The 16,372-nt window shown below is 36.3% G+C and overlaps 1 protein-coding gene across 5 annotated transcripts in view; it reads left to right on the forward strand.

Moving 5' to 3' along the window:
• Nucleotides 1–16,372, forward strand: part of ATG10 (autophagy related 10) — a 241,068-nt gene that overhangs the window by 156,732 nt on the left and 67,964 nt on the right. For all 5 annotated transcript variants that reach the window (XM_045566129.1, XM_045566127.1, XM_045566130.1 and 2 more), the window contains one exon: nucleotides 12,375–12,472. In XM_045566129.1, the coding sequence (XP_045422085.1) occupies nucleotides 12,375–12,472 (98 nt within the window). The remainder of the gene's footprint in view (nucleotides 1–12,374; nucleotides 12,473–16,372) is intronic.

The following is a 16,372-nucleotide window of genomic DNA, read 5'->3' on the forward strand; positions in this document are numbered from 1 at the left end:
AGAACAGGGCATATTTGGGGAAGTGAGAGTCCAGTTTGGAATAGGGATTCCCTTAGGACAGATTGTGAAAGAAATGATTGAAAAGACATGTTGAGGTCAAATTATGGAAGAGGTAACGAATGGGAAGGGGTTGGAGGATTTAAAGAAAAAGTGAATGAGATTGAGCAGAAGTGAATGAGACCAGCAGAGGGATTTCCTAGAAAAAGTAGGACTGAGCAAAAAAGAAAGGGGAATAATTGAAGGATGAGAATGAAATTTGAAAAGAAAGGAATTGGAATTTGGCATTTTTAGTTATTGTCATTGGCATTATTAAAATTTAAAAATAGTAACCTCTTAGAGAAAATGAGCTGGAGGAACATATTTTCAGGGAAAAGGTACCATTGCCACTGCAGTGAAAGTTAAGGCAGCTTGTTGAACAGGAAGAAAAAAGTGGATTAGAGATACCTAAAGACTGGGGCAAAAATGATTCTAGTTAACTATTGCAATGAGCAGAAAGTAGGAAATGATTCTGTAGAAAATTTAGAGCGTTATTAGATTGTAAAGTATCTTTAAGAAAGTTTAGATATTTATATTTATACTATACTTATATTTATGTAGGTAATAAATCTAGCCAAAATCATAATAATGAACTGGAACATGAATTTTGGTAGATTAAAAAGATTCTAGGGATTGAAATGAGATTTGAAGAGCAAACAGTGAAAGTTATTAAGAAAAATAATGAAAAGTTATTTAACTAATACAAATATATTCAAACTGAAAAGTCCAAATAAAAGAGGAAATTTAATGAGAATTATTTATTGAAGCATGTAAATGTTTGAAACATTATGGAGAATTAGGATAGAAGTTGGATGCTGGGTTAGAACATGTGATAGGAATAAAATTGAAAAATCAAGCCTTGGTTTAAAAATGAACTCAAGAAAAGGGAAAGGCACTAAAGGAATGTGAAACAAAATTACAGAAATAGATAATTAGCTAAAAGGTTTATTCTAACCCGTGTTAGTGTAAAATACTACATATACAAAAAGCAAGATATTTTAAATGGACCCAGAGGCCTGGAAGAAAAAAATAAAAGGTAAGTAAATTTATATTCTTAATTTGTAAGAGACTATATTTTAGCTTTCCTGGACAGATGAATATTTGTACCTCTATTGGGAAGAAATATCTCTTTGCTTACTATTGGCAAAATTAGCCCTGTTTGAAACATTTATTAAAACATACACGAGTGCCTAATGTGTGCACAGCACAAAACCCATTAGCCTATTTAAAAGGTATGTGAAAACAAATCACTGCCCAACTTGTAACTCATTTATTGCTTTTCTCCACCTTTAAAGTCATCGAAGTCCGTATGTTAGGTGCTGTGTTGAGAAGGCAGACTGCATTCTCCGTGGGAAGGGGACCAAGTTGGATGGTGGAGTAAGGATAGTCAAAATGCTAGTACAGGAGTAGTAAGTCCATGTTTTGGGGGTATTGAAGTTTGAGGAAAGCCAGGAGTCCAAATTGCTGAGTACTGGGTATCAGACCAAGAGGTTAGGATCAAAACCTCAGAATACTTTGGATAGGATTAAAAGTAGACTGTCTTCTTCAGAACCAGTCGACATTAGGTTGTAGATATCCATCTGGAGGTATGATCTTCAGATTCCTTGATCAGTAATAGTATCTTAGGGTTGATGTCTTAAGTACTTTGTGGATCATCCAATGTTGCTTCCCTTGGGACATTTTCTGATTCAGAGATTTCTCAAGATGGTCTTATATGGACTTCTACTAGGGTAAGTGTTTAACTTAAATGAAAGGCTATGGCATTACTTGCATTATTACACAGCGTGTGGACGGTTTAAGATAACTCAAAACTGCACCTTTGCATGCTATTGAGCATATGTCTCGTGAAAATAGATTGTAACATACATACTTTCTCATGTAATTAAAAACTGTCTTACATTAATTTTTCTACTCAAAATGACTAGACAAATATATAACATTTTAAAATTTGGGGATAATAATTTTGAAAATATTTATTAAGCAAGACTTTTAAATTATCTATTTGTGCTGTATCAGCTAGGCACACTTGGTTGGGAATAATTGAACCTGACCATCATAAACAGAAAAGGACTTTTTGAAGGGTAGATCATAGAGTCAACTGAAGAAAGTAGAATGACAAGGTGAGGGAAAGTCTGCCTCCCATTGGCTTTAGTGATGGGAAATTGGGGCTCTGCCTTCCACTTATCTTTAGAATTGGAAGCATGTTTGGATACTGAGAAATCAAATATCCACTATATGCTTAATGCTATGGATTTATACAAGTATGAGAGTTTTTTAAATATAAATGCAAAACATTTAATCAATGAATTTTATTATGACTATTCACTCTTTATTCTTAGAATTGTGTTAGTTGCTCTAGAAATAATGAACTTTCATCTGTTTTGAAAGTTCATTATTTCTAGAGCAACTAACACAATTTGAAAATATTTATGAATAAGCCATGAAGATGTTTCTGAAATACAGAGATAAATAAAGGAAATCAGAGATAGATGATGCTCTCAAGGAGCTTGTAGGCTAGTGAAGGAAACAAGACAGGTCTGAAATTCCCTTTAACAATACAAATATGTTGTACAAGGACCATAATAGAGGTAAAAGTTGCCACCAAGGCTCAGAGAGCTGCGATTACCTTGAACTGGAAGGATCAAGAGAGGCCTTGGCCAGACATGGGATTTGTCCATGCAGTGATGGGGGAAAGGGCAAGCCAGGCCTACGGAGAAAAACAGGAAAGAGAAAATTCTAGGTACTCTTAGGTTAGATAGTATTGGTGGAGACTAGTAGTAACAGCAACACCACCACCGCAAGTAACATGTACGTATCACTTTACAGTTTACAAAGAATTCCCGTATACAGAGACATATACAATATAGTGGTGAAAAACACAGGATCTAGAGCCAGAAAGCCTTGGTTCTGATTCCCAGCTCTGCTACTTAGTGCCTGTGTGACCTTGGCAGGTTATTGAACTTTTACATTTTCGTTCTTTCACCATCTGAAAAAAAAATTGAGATAATAATACCTATTTCATGGAGTTTTGAGGATTGTGAGCTGATGTATGAAATGGGGCTTGGCACTTGGTACCCTTCAGTGATGCTAGCTGAGTTATGTACCTTGAGCCTCACAATAACATTAGAAGGTAGGAACTATTATTATCCTCATGTGCAGACATAAAAACTGAGTGCTGAGATGGGTTAAATGATTTAATGAAGGGTACATAGAAAGCTATGGAGTTGGGACTCTATAGCCCATTTTTTTACTACAGGACACTTTCCAAATAACTGAAATTTAGGAAACATGAGTTAATTAATTGACATTATGTATAAGTAAAAAGAAGTTGCCACAATCTGTATTTTTGGGATTTCATTTAGATTTCCTGAGATTCATAAAGATACAAAGTGCTAAAATGTTTGTAGGAATAAATAAAAATTACAGAATTAGCCAGCACAGTATCTGATATGAATGTACATGAACAATTACACTCATTTCATATCACAATATAATTTTCTCACTGCAGCAGAAATGAATTTTCTCCTTTGGTGGAGCTTCATCCCTGCCTTACTGTGGAGTATGACATGAATTTTTATATCCTTCAAAGCTCTGTTGAAGACAATATATTGAATAATGACATATTTCATTGTGAAAAATCCACTCTTTCGTAGTGACCACATCAGAATATTATTCTTAAACTTATTCTGAATAATTTATTCTCCTTCTAATCTTCATTTTTAGGAGTTAAAAAATTTTAGTGAAACCATGCACAATAAGGATAAAGGTGACTTCAGCATGCTTGCACTAGAGTTAGGTAGTGCTAGTGAAATATCTCATGCTGTTATTGGATTCATGAAAACTAATAGCCCTGAGAAATTTAATTTAGAAAGCTGCACATTTTGAGTAATATATAGATTACTTGACATGTGGGTTATTATTCAATTGAAAGATTTCATATGAAAATGTTAAATTAAATGCTACTGGCAGTTACTAAAGATTGTACTTTTTAATTATTCTATTTTTCACCTAATATCTCTTCCTCTTTTGTCACTGACATTTTAGATTACTGACAGAACATTGCTTTAGTTTAAATGTGTATTATCATTGCAAGTGATATAGGCACATAGTAGGCACTCAATAAATACTTCTTAAATAAATGAACCCAATTTGCCATGCTCACTTTGTAGGTTCTTGCTGAAATTATTTTGGCTTCTACTTCAGTTTTTCAAGTATGCAAGGGATTTTACTTGGCTTCTCAGCCTCAATGTGATTAATGAGATTTCTAAGCATGCTAAAAATTGGTGCTATCAAGTATCTTGGGTCTGAAACTACAGAGTTGTTGATTGAGCATGCTTATGTCTCCTGTGACTGAGGCCAGACAGAAAATATATACTCTCTGAAAATTTCCGATTGAAGGTAATTTGACGTGAACATGTAGATACATAATAATGTGTTTCATGTACTTGACCAAGTATTTATGCCCGTATTTTAATTTTAAGTTAAAAGTTTTGAGTCCTCAGTTTTTATAAATAGATGGAATGTACAAACTTCTTCAAGTTTCTGCTTTATTTCTATGATGTGGTTCTTTATATGTTTGGCTACCCAGTTCAGTTGTTTCAGTGGGATTTCTAAAGACTCCATTTTGTTTTTGAAATAATTAGATCATATTTGAATGTATTTTAGGTATCAGTGATGTATGCCAGAGTTTTAAAGATATTGATGATTAGGTCAATTTTGGGGGTTATAAAACATCTCAAAAACTAACTTATGCTTGTCTTTGATCATGTAGATATGAAGTGTGATGAGGTAAACCAAAGATGAAGGCATGGGGAAGAGAACCTACATCATATCTCATTAAATCATTGTTGTTGTAAAGACAAAGCTATATTTACTCAGATCTTTTACAGTGTAAATGGTCAGCAGAAACTGGAGAGATTCACAGAGACACAGAGGAAAAGCAAAATTATAGACTTGCCAACCATACTGTGATTACTCAACAATGCATTTGGGAACTGCTGGTTTTGAAATATCTTTTAGTCCTTGTGGCTAAAAGTTGGCAGATGGTTACCCATCAAAGGTGAATTTGTCTTGAGATGACAAATCATCTGGAGCCAAATATAGGGAATAAAATGAGCATAATTTTTTTCCCTTTGTTTAAAACCTATTTGGGACCACAGAGTAATTAGTTCCTTGTCTGGCTCTGGAGGCAATTTCAAAGGAGCAGTTCTATTGACAGCATTACAGCATTGTTGGAATAAATATCTGTTGAATAGTTAGGTGACCTCAATAGGTAACTATTTAGAAGAACAGTGGTCTTTTGAATATTTAAGACCTGATATGCTTGTTCTGAACACTCAAATTCTAAACCTTATAGTCCCACCAGGCCTATCATGCCACCAGCAGGGGGTGCCAAACACAAAACCTCAAGAGATGCTGAAGAGTCTGGGCATGTTGACTTATGCCTGTAATTCCAGCACTTTGGGAGGCCTGGGCAGGAGGATTGCTTGAGGCCAGGCATTCGAGACCATCCTGAGCAACATAGCAAGACCACATTTCTACAAAAAAAAAAAAAAAAGAAAAATTAGCCAGATGTGGTAGCGGGCATCTGTAGTCCCAGCTACTCCTGCAGGCTAAGACAGGAGGATCTCTTGAGCCCAGGAGTTTGAGGCTGTAGTGAGCTATGATTGCACCACTGGACTCCAGCCTGGGTGACATAGCAAGATCCTATCTCAAACAAACAGACAAAAAAGGTGCCGAAGAGATTTTTGCAGTGGCCCTTGATATATAGCCAAGATATGGGCCTGTAAGGAGCAAATATTTTGATAAGGGAATTATAATTTCTTGTTGACCTCCCTCAGTTTTCCTAAAGGAGTTAGGTTTTGGAAGCTGGAAACTAGTTTGGAGAGGCTAGTCATGGAGGTCACAACTATACAGTTAGGACATGTCAATCTCAAGCAAAATAGCCTTTAGAAGTATCATCTTTACACTCTGTTATGTACCAACTATTCTATCAGTTTCTTCATTTGAAGAGTTTACTCTTAAAACAATGCCCTGGTTGCAAAGAATCAGAAAAGCACCCAAGTTAGTTCAAAAAATTGGGTTGAGAAGAAAATAGGGTTGATTATGAAGAAAAAGGCAACTCACAGAAATAAAGCTTGGCCAGGCCTCATTGGGACTGTATCCAGGGACTCCACTGAGGTAGATACTTTCCTGGCCTCTTGTCTCTGCCCTTCTCTATACAGCCACACTCTTCTCTCTCTGCAGGCCAGCTTCTGCTACTTACTTCTGACCTCTGTGTCCCCATAACTGGGGCTTGTATATGGCTATGGCTTACCACGGCACCAGACTTGGTCTCCATTTTGTACCATCTTACAGGTCCAGCATTGCCTGTGTTGATCTAGTTCCTGGGAATATAGCAGGGAACCAGTCAATGGTCCTGCCCACATGAAGCCCATATTCTAGGTGCAGGAGACCCGCCCCCCCCACAACTGGCACATAAAGAAAACAGTAAAATAATATCAGAAAGTGATGTATCCAGTGAAGACAATAGCATTTGTGTTTAGCTTCAAACCCTTGGGAGAGATACAGAATGCAATCCTTGTCAAACCCAAGTTAGATGATGCCACTCCTCTCCTGAAAACCCTGCAATAATTCCTCATTTCTAAAGTCAACATCTTTCCCAGAAGAAGATATAGGAGTGAATCTTCATGATCTTAGATTAGGCACAGATTTCATAGATATGACACCAAACACACAAGCAACCAAAGAAAAAATAGATAGATTGGACTTCATCAAATTTAAAACCTTTTGTGCCTAAAAGACACCATCATGAAAACGAAAAGATAGCCAATAGAAATGGAGAAAATATTTGCAAATAAATATATTTAATAAGGGACTTGTATCTAGAATATATAAAGAACTCTTGCACTTCAATAATAAGGTAAGTAACCCAATTGAAAAAGGACCAAAGGATCTGAATGGACATTTGTCCAAAGAAGATAGTGACCAATAAACACATGAAAATATACTCAGTGTCACTTGTAATAAAGGAAAATGAAAATCTAAATCATGAGATACCTTCACACCTGCTGGGATAGCTATAATTTAAAAATAAAGATAATATTAAGTGTTGGGAAAGATGTGGAGAAAGTAGAATCCTCATTTAACTGCTGGTGGGATGTAAAATAGTGCAGCCATTTTGGAGATAAGTCTGGCAGTTTCTCAAAAGGTTAAACGTGGAGTTACCGTATGATCCATCAATCCACTCCTAAGTATATACCCAAGAGAAAAGAAGACATATGTCCACACAAAAACTTGTACATGAATGTTCATAGCATCATTATTCATGTTAGCCCCAAAGTGGAAACAACCTAGATGTCCATCAGTCGATGAATGGATAAACAAGATGCGGCATATAATACAATGAAATGTAATTTGACTATAAAAAGTAATGAAGTACAGATACATGCTACAACATGGATGAACCTTGAAAACATTATGCTAAGTGAAAGAAACCGGTCACAAAAGACCACATACTGAATGATTCCGTTTATATGAAACACACAGAATAGAGAAATTCGTAGCATCAGAAAGTACATTAGTGGTTTCCTAGGACTGGGGAGGTTGGGTGGGGAGAATGGAGAATGACTGCTCATGAGTTTGGGTTTTTCTTAAACTTCAGGTGATGAAAATGTTCTAAAGCTGATTGAGGGGATGGTTGTACAACTCTGAATATCATTGAATTATACACTGTAAATGGGTCGATTGTATCTATGTGAATTATATCTTGATAAAGCTGATGTCTTTAGGTTTTAGTGACCTGCATGTAGTGCTAGTGACCCCTTTTCCCCCTTCCCCACCTTGGTGGTCTTTCCACTGGTTGGTCCCTCTCCCTGGAACACTATGCCTCCCAGTGTTTGCTCACAAGTCGCTTTCTCACTGAAGTCTAAAATTGCGGATCCACCCCTGGCTGGCACTCCTTAGTCTGCTCTACTTTTCCTTTTTACCGTAGTATGTGTTGCTCCCTGACATACTGTATAATTTCCTCATGCACTATGTTCATTGTTTATCCCTCTCCCCCCACTAGAATATAACCTCCATGAAAACAAGGACCATTGTTTTGGTCACTGATATATCACAAAAGCTTAGAAAAAATACCTGGCATATAGTAGGTGCCAAATTATATAAACATCTGTTTCTAAAATTCTTGTCTCATTACTCCAGAGAGAATCTTGATGTGGTGGAATACTAGTTCTTTTGACTGGAATTAAAACAGTTATTTTTCACTTTGACTTAGTAATTTCACCCCAAGGAATTTATCAAAAGAAAATAATTCAAAAGAAGAAAAATTGTTTTGGCTTAGTTTGTCACTGTGTTGTGCCAGGTACTGTTTCAAAGCTTGTAATAATTTAGATGACCAACAGCAGAGGAATACTTAAGTAAATTATGGTACATCATCTTAGTACAATATCACATAACCAGTAAAATCATAATGATGACTTTTTCTAGAATCTCTTTTTTTCTTAGAGATGGGGGTCTTGCTATGTGTTCCAGGTTGGACTCAAACTCCTAGGCTCAAGCAATCCTTCTGTCTCCACCTCCCCAGTAGCTGGAATTACAGGCATGAGCCACTGCACCTGCATGACGATGACTATTTGCCAGTGTGGGAAATGTTTATGTCATAACACTGAGTGGGGAAAAAAACCACAAACTTTAATACCATTAATTCAGCAAATCCTTGACCAGTTACTACTGTGGGCCAAACCCTGACCCAGGTGCTGGGATACATACAGGAACAGTAATAATCAAGATCCCTGCCCTGCCAGGGCTTGCATTCTAGTTGGCAAAGGCAGGAAATGATTAATGTATAAACAAGTAAGATAATTCCAGAGAGTGATACTTGTCACGAAAAACGTACAACAGGCAAAGGATTAGGTTTGTATGAGCATGTGGTGGGACAGAGTTGCCATCTTGATTGGGGGTGGATTCACAGGTAAGAATGGCAAAAGCCCGTCAGCAGGGCCTGGAGTACCCAAATGTTTGGATTTTATACATGGGAGGAACCAGAGCATGGTGCTCGATAGAGGAAAAGTTAGATTAGATTTGTGTTTGAAATGAATGGGGATGGGGACCAAGCATTCGGGGCTAGAGGACTGACAAAGGATATTGTTGGAGGCTTGAATCTTGAACTCCAGTGCAGTGGGAATGGAGTGTCGAGCACAGCTTCCAGAGAGATTTAGAATATAATAACAGGCCGTATTTTTCATTATGAGCTAGGCTGAGAGAGAGAGGGATCTAGAATGACTCCTGGGTTTCTGGTTTTGCAGCATGTGTGGGGAATAGAGAAAAAGCTTGGTAGGTTTCAATATGGTGAGTTTGTTGTGTATTTTTTATTATTAAAAATATTTTTATTACTATAATGTTTAGAATCAAGTTGGGACACATAGAAATGCATTTCTACTAACTGCTCTGTTTTTATTAAATGACATATAAAGAGCCTAAATATTGCTAATGTGGTACTGTCTTTTACAAAACCTAGAAAAGGGAACACCATAGGAATTCTTCATCATTTAAAAAATATGTATTTTCATGATATAAGTAGAAGTACAGTTGATTTTATGTTTAGAACTTATATTTAACTCCTGATTGTCTGTTATTTTAGGTTAACCAGATCATTTTTTAATTCCTGTATTCTAAGGTGTTCAGTTTTTTCACTAGATTTGGTGGTGTCTGAAAACTTACTGCACATACTCTCAATTTTAGTATCAAATCTGATGAAAATTCTATAACATTTGTTCTGAGTCTCTCCACATTGTTGCTAGGCTGCTTATTACTGCATTTTGTATGAATGTTTCCAGCAGAGTATGCAGTTTTTTGACAGTGGTAATATCCAAACCATTTACTCCATATTTAGATTGTTGACTGAAATATCTTAAGGAATAAAATTAAAATCATTACTGATTACCAGATATTAAACCCAGCATTCTTTTCTAGGTCTGCAAAGCTTTCTCTGTCTTAGAGGAAATAAAGTTTAGGAAAGCATTCTTTCATTTATCATTATTCAGTAAATATTTATAATGCATCTGCAATGCCTCTGCCCTCAGAGGCAGCATGGAATAGCAGGAAGAGCACTGCCGAGTCCTGAGATCTGGATTCTGACTTCAGTTCAGAGGTGAACTGGCTACAAAATTTGCGCAGATACATATTTCCCAAGACCTTCTTTGCCTTATTTATAAAATTAGTAGTTACACCAGCTCTAACATTTTGTTGTCCTAACACAGGCATTTGATTTCTTCTAACTTTGACATGTAAAAATTATTTTAAAAGCATGTCATCTTTTCATAATTTGATTATTTAGTTTACTGTTTGACACTGAAGTATGTAGAGTCTTATTTGCCTCTTCCAGCATCAGTATATACACACGCACTGAGACACATCCACATGCATATTTTGAGGGTGTGTAGTGCTTCTCTTAAGAACAGAGTTTGGCCCTAGTCTGTAAATGTGTTCAGAAAACAATATAACACACATACTGAAGGCAGCTTGTTTTTAACTTGTAGCTAAACATGACATTCAAATGTTAATTGGATGAATAAATCTTGTTCATTTTACAGACATCGAAATGTCAATGGAATAAAACTATTTATCACAAGATAATGGTCTCCTGCCACCAGATAAATGCCAAGATGAAGATACTTATTGAAAATGTATCAAAATATTCTATTGCTATTTATTGAAAATAAAGGTTGAGGAAAAGTTCAACTTTTCAGGTCAAACATGAGAAATGCCCTACGTATGGTGTTTGTATATTACTATATCAAAGACAATGTGCATGGTATAGAAACATGGAAAAATTCTAAGAAATAACAGCCTAGAAACGAATCTTTTAGCTTTGAGAACTATTGAAATAGTGAAGTGGGGGCTAGGAGAAGATACCTAATAATCATTGTGCTCTTACTGTATGTCTAACACAGTCATGGATGTGTTCACTAATGTGAGCTTCACAAGAACAAAATTTGAAAAGGATTATTGTCCTCATTTTTCAGGTTAAGTTATTTAAAATAAGTTGCAGTCACACAAAGAGTAAGTACCAACACCAGGATTTAAACTTAGCCTGGACAGAGGCCTTGCAAATGCCTTTTTAAATACTTACTGAATAATGATAATCTAGTGCTCTTTCCCCAACACCCTGTGTTTCTGCTTATACTCTGTATATCTGAATAAAATGCTTTTTGGTTTTTTGGAGTTCTTGAGTAGATTATTTTGTTGCACTTGATGACCAAATACTTCTTTGGATCTAACGATTTAGTACATGATGTGTTTTCTTTGAGTGATACCATCCATTTGCCTAAGGAAAAGAGAACACCCTTAAGTCTTGAGGACTTGATAGCTCTTGAGTGGGCCAAGTAGTGCTACATTCTAGCATTAAGACACTTTCTTTCCGGCAGTGTGTGGTTTGAAATCTTTAGGTAGTGCACTCTCTTTCTACTTTCTTTTCAGAACTTAGATACCTGTTTTTGCACTTATCTTGTGTGTACTGTAAGTGCCATAGTGGTCTTCATAAAATACATTATTTGGATGGTTACAGAATAGAGATGGATAATCAAAACCACTTAAACAAATAAAAGAAGAACTGTTGTTCACCAAAACTTACTAATCTCTTCGTACCAATGCCTTCTCAAGTCCCTTTACCCCCAACAGCCCCATTAACACTGGGTGCTAATATGTCCTCTGGACTGTCAGCAAACTGCAGTTTTCTTTGAGTAGAGACCACTCTCTACCTAGTTAGTATTTTAGTTATTGATATACTTGTCATAGTTTCCCCAGTGGATGATAGGCTCCTTACCAGGAGAAATTGTGTGTTTTCCTTCTATTTTCCACGGTACCCAGCAGAATGATTTGGATGTTACAGGTAATCAACGAGAGAGGGAAAGAAGCATGAGTATGGTCTCTTTGTTTTAAGGACTCGAGGAAGTATTAAGACTTCAGAGGTATCCATACCGCACCCTTGTGAATGTGGGAGTCTATTTGCCTGGTCCTTTGCCTATGCTTGTATCTATCAGTTCTCTCTAAAACACATTTGGATTTTATTTATTTTGTAAAATTCCTAGAAGCAATGAATGAATGAGCAGATAGTTTAAATGCTAGATGGATACAAAGGAGAGAAGCTTGAATATTTAAATTTTCTTCAGGAAGAAAATAGTAATTCACATTGCACTCCCTAGATGTATAAATAGCATGTGCACTAGTAAAGATTTTTTAAAAAGTCATAATATTCTTCCAGTAGTTTTAGATTGACACCAAGCCCCATGTGTCATATGGATTACTAACTCAGTCTTTACCATGCACTTTCACAGATGGGAGACCTTTAGCTCTGAAGGACATATGGGAAGGAGTCCATGAGTGCTATAAGACGCGGCTGCTACAGGGACCATGGGACACTATCACCCAGCAGGTTAGAGTGTATTGTCATTTTATTATATGCAGTTCTTTCTCGCTGCTTATGTTGTCATCTAGTTCCCTCTCCCTCACTCTTTTTCCTATTTCACTCCGCTACATCGTTACAGATTTCAGCTCAAGACGGTTTCCTTAAAAACACCTTCCCAATCTCAGTCTTGGTTTAGCCTCCCTGTTATAAGCTCTCATAATACCCTGTAATTTTCCTTGATAGTGCTTACCATAACTTACAATTACATATTTGGATAATTTTTAAAAATTAATGTCGGTCTTTTCCACTATATAGATGCTTCTTGACTTACAATGGGGTTACATCCCATAAGTTAGAAATATTGTTAAGTTGAAAATGTATTTAATATACCTAACCTACCAAATATCATAGCTTAGCCTAGTCTACCTGAAACATGCTTAGAATGCTTACAGTAGCCTACAGTTAGGCAAAGCCATCTAACACTATTTTATAATAAAGTATTGAATAGCTCATGTAATTTATTGAATACTCTACTAAAAGTGAAAAACAGAATGGTTGCATGGACACTTGAAGTATGGTTTCCACTGAAGCAGGTGTATCATTTTTGCACCATTATAAAGTTGAAAATTTGTCAGTTGAACCATCCTACATCTGGGACCATCTCTACTGTTTACCCCATGTGGGAAAACTGTGTCTGTTTCACGCTTCATTATATATCTCACACCAGCATAGTACTTATAGTAGGTGCTCAATAAAAACGTATTAAGTAAAGGAAAATAGAGACTAAGTTGGCAGATACACTAAGAAATAGATGATTTAGCTTATGTCATCTATAATGTTTCCCAGTTTTACTCATAGGTGCATTTGCAAAAAAATGAACTTTTGATTAATACGAGGTTTGCACTAGTGATTTGCAAAAGTGGAGAAAATAGATCTGCAAAAGTAGATAGAAAAAGTAGATTTGCAAAAATAGAGAAAATAGATCTGTCAATCATATAAGTCATCATTACTGCCTTGCTAAAATCAGCAGTTAATTATTTTAGAAATTTAAAAATACTCATCACCTTGCAACCAATCATGATCTCCTTAAAAATAATTTTTACTTATATTAAAAATCTTATTTTTTCCAAATAAGCTTAATGAAAACTTCCTTTAAAAATGACTTTATCAGCCATTAGAATTTCTATGCACTCTCATGTGTCTGATCATAATGACAGTTTATCTCCCAATCAACATAAGAGTCCTTAGCATCTCATAAGCAGTTCTCTGACAATGACTGCAAGTGACCATTTCTAGATTTTAATTGAGGACAAAACTAGCTTTGAGTATGTGTATCTTGCACACTGCCCTTCAAATTAGTCTTTTCCTTTCTCTTGCCACTATTACCCTCCTAGATCAAATGCTGTGTCCTCACCTGCAGCAATTAGTAAAGCCTCTTATTGCCAATCTTCTGTCCCGTTCCTCCCCGCTCCTTGTCACACCTTAACCACCGCTGTAAGTACTGACCCATGCTCAGACCTGTGATAACTCTCCAAGGGCCCAGGGGATGTGGTCTGAATGCCTTGCCTGGGCACCAGTGGCTGCCACTTCCTGGCTCCAACTTTCCTTTTATCTTCTACCCCTCCACTCTACACAGCTCTTGCCAAACATGGCTATTCACTTCCCTGTACCCATCCTGTGCAGTTTGTTCTTGGAATTTTTTCAGATTTAATGCCTTCCCTCTTTGTTCTGTCTGCATATTTCCTAGCTGTTCTCTTACGTGCTCCTTTCTCTGAAATCATCTCAGCTCACAAAAATGGCCCCATGTGAAATTCACGTTCTGTAGACCAGGCATAGGTGGTTGCTATGAAGAAGGGTAATGTGATACATAAGCAAATCAGCCCTGAAGATTTTTGGCAAGAACATTTTATTTTATGCAATCTATTTTAGATTAACCTTTAAGTATGTCAAGGTAAATGGTAAGAGCTTCAACTTCTACTATCTTATATATGACCACAAGCTGTCCAAAAATTTATATTGTAGAGGCAAAATCCACAGGACCCAGGTTTGGTTGTAAGAGTCAAGGAAGATGGCAAAAGACAGAGGAAGAGAGTATCCAAAAATATATGTCTATTTAGCTTTACACCTTTTTCTCAGCCCCTTCTCAATTGCATTTTCCATTATGCACTGGAGCCCAATTCTTATCCTTTTCCTTCTCTGTCCAGCCCTATCATTATTCTCCTAAATGCAGGCCTATGTAGCACAATTTCTGGTGGTCTGTGTCATTTGGTATTTTAATTCCACATGTTTCTGTTCTGACTCATGATATAGGAACAAGATTTTGAATTCAACCGAATTTTCTTAGTTTCCTAATATGATGTTGCCAATAGATTTCTTTCCATTGATAGAACTCCCAAGTTGTTAAACCAACCAAATGAGCCAATCTGTACATTGATTGTTTTTAATAGAACTGACTGTCTTTCAATTTATAGACATTTGAGTGTCACACAGACAGCCTATTAAGTACCATCTTTGTCCTACCTATCATAGTATGGTAGTACAGATCAAATCCTATCACAATAAGCATTACAATTTTTAACATCAAGACTGGGGCTCACTTAATAGGAGGGATTTTGATGTAACTGAAGTAAAACTGTAATATTTAGATGGTCCTTTGGCATTTGTCTTATTGGGATTTGATCTTTAGACAGGTATCCCACTTTTAATAACAATCTTTTAATAGCTTTAGAATTTAGAATTGCTCATCACAGTGCACGTCTAGGCATTAAAGACCAAGTAAGGGAAAACTCATTTGTAGACATTGCACTACTTGACATTTGAAAGTCATCATGGATATTTCCTTTGGAAGTCTTGGCTTTTAATCCCAGATTGTTTTATAGGTTGGTATTTATGTCCTCTTCTTTGTCTGAGATCTTTGGGAGAGTGGGTCTTCATTTTTGTAAGACCTCATATAGAGAAAAGACAGTGTGTCCTCAGTGGGATCGAGGGGTGAGAATATGATATAGCACTAGGGAAGAATGAACTGATGGAATGTTGGTGGCGTCAAATAGTAGACACTGTTGTGCAGAATTATACCAAGGAATCATTAGCTTGCAGTCTGAACATGATAATAATATGCTGTCCTCCAGAGTGGCTTAAAAACAAAAGCAGCCTTTGCATAATATAAAATGCATTTCACTTCATTTTCAGGCCTGATTGTGCTCATATAGTTTCTTGCTCTTCATATTTAGTAATCACACTTCTGTTCTCTCAGCATTTGTCTTGATGATAAGGACCTGTTCATGTCAGACATGAACCCTCTCTTTTGAAGACAAGCCACTCTTGAATCTCATACATTTGATTATGGTGATTACTTACCTGCTTTTATCCAATGGACTACCTTTTATCTCAACCCTGTAGCCTAATAAAGAACTTCTGAAAGAAAGTTAACAGATGCCTAGGTTGGATCTGCCTAAATGGGTATAGTGAATGTTAGAATAATGATCACTGGAAGGTGTGGCCCCTTTTAGGCCAAGAATTCCTATGATCTTAGCATAGCCTAAAGTCAAAAGATAAAGCATACCTTCAATTTTACTTGAAGATGTACATGTTTGTGGGTGTGACATGGTCAGATAAGTGATTTTTTCATACTTCTTTTTTAAAACTTTGTATTGTGGAAAATTTTAAACACAAACAGAAGTAGAGGTAATAGTATAGTGCACCTGTTAACTCATGGCAATCTTATTTTTTTGGTATCTCACCCAGTCTGGAACTTTTTGAAATAAATCCTAGACATCATTTTATCTAATCTATAAATATTTAAATAAATGTCTTTAAAAGGTAAGGGCTCTGTATGATTTTTTAGAGCAGTTTTATTAATAATAGCCCCAAATTGAAACAACCCAGATGTCCTTCAGTGGGCGGATGGTTAAGCAGACAGTGATACTC

The sequence above is a fragment of the Lemur catta genome, chromosome 12, assembly GCF_020740605.2.
Source record: "Lemur catta isolate mLemCat1 chromosome 12, mLemCat1.pri, whole genome shotgun sequence".
In the NCBI taxonomy this organism is placed as follows: Eukaryota; Metazoa; Chordata; class Mammalia; order Primates; family Lemuridae; genus Lemur; species Lemur catta.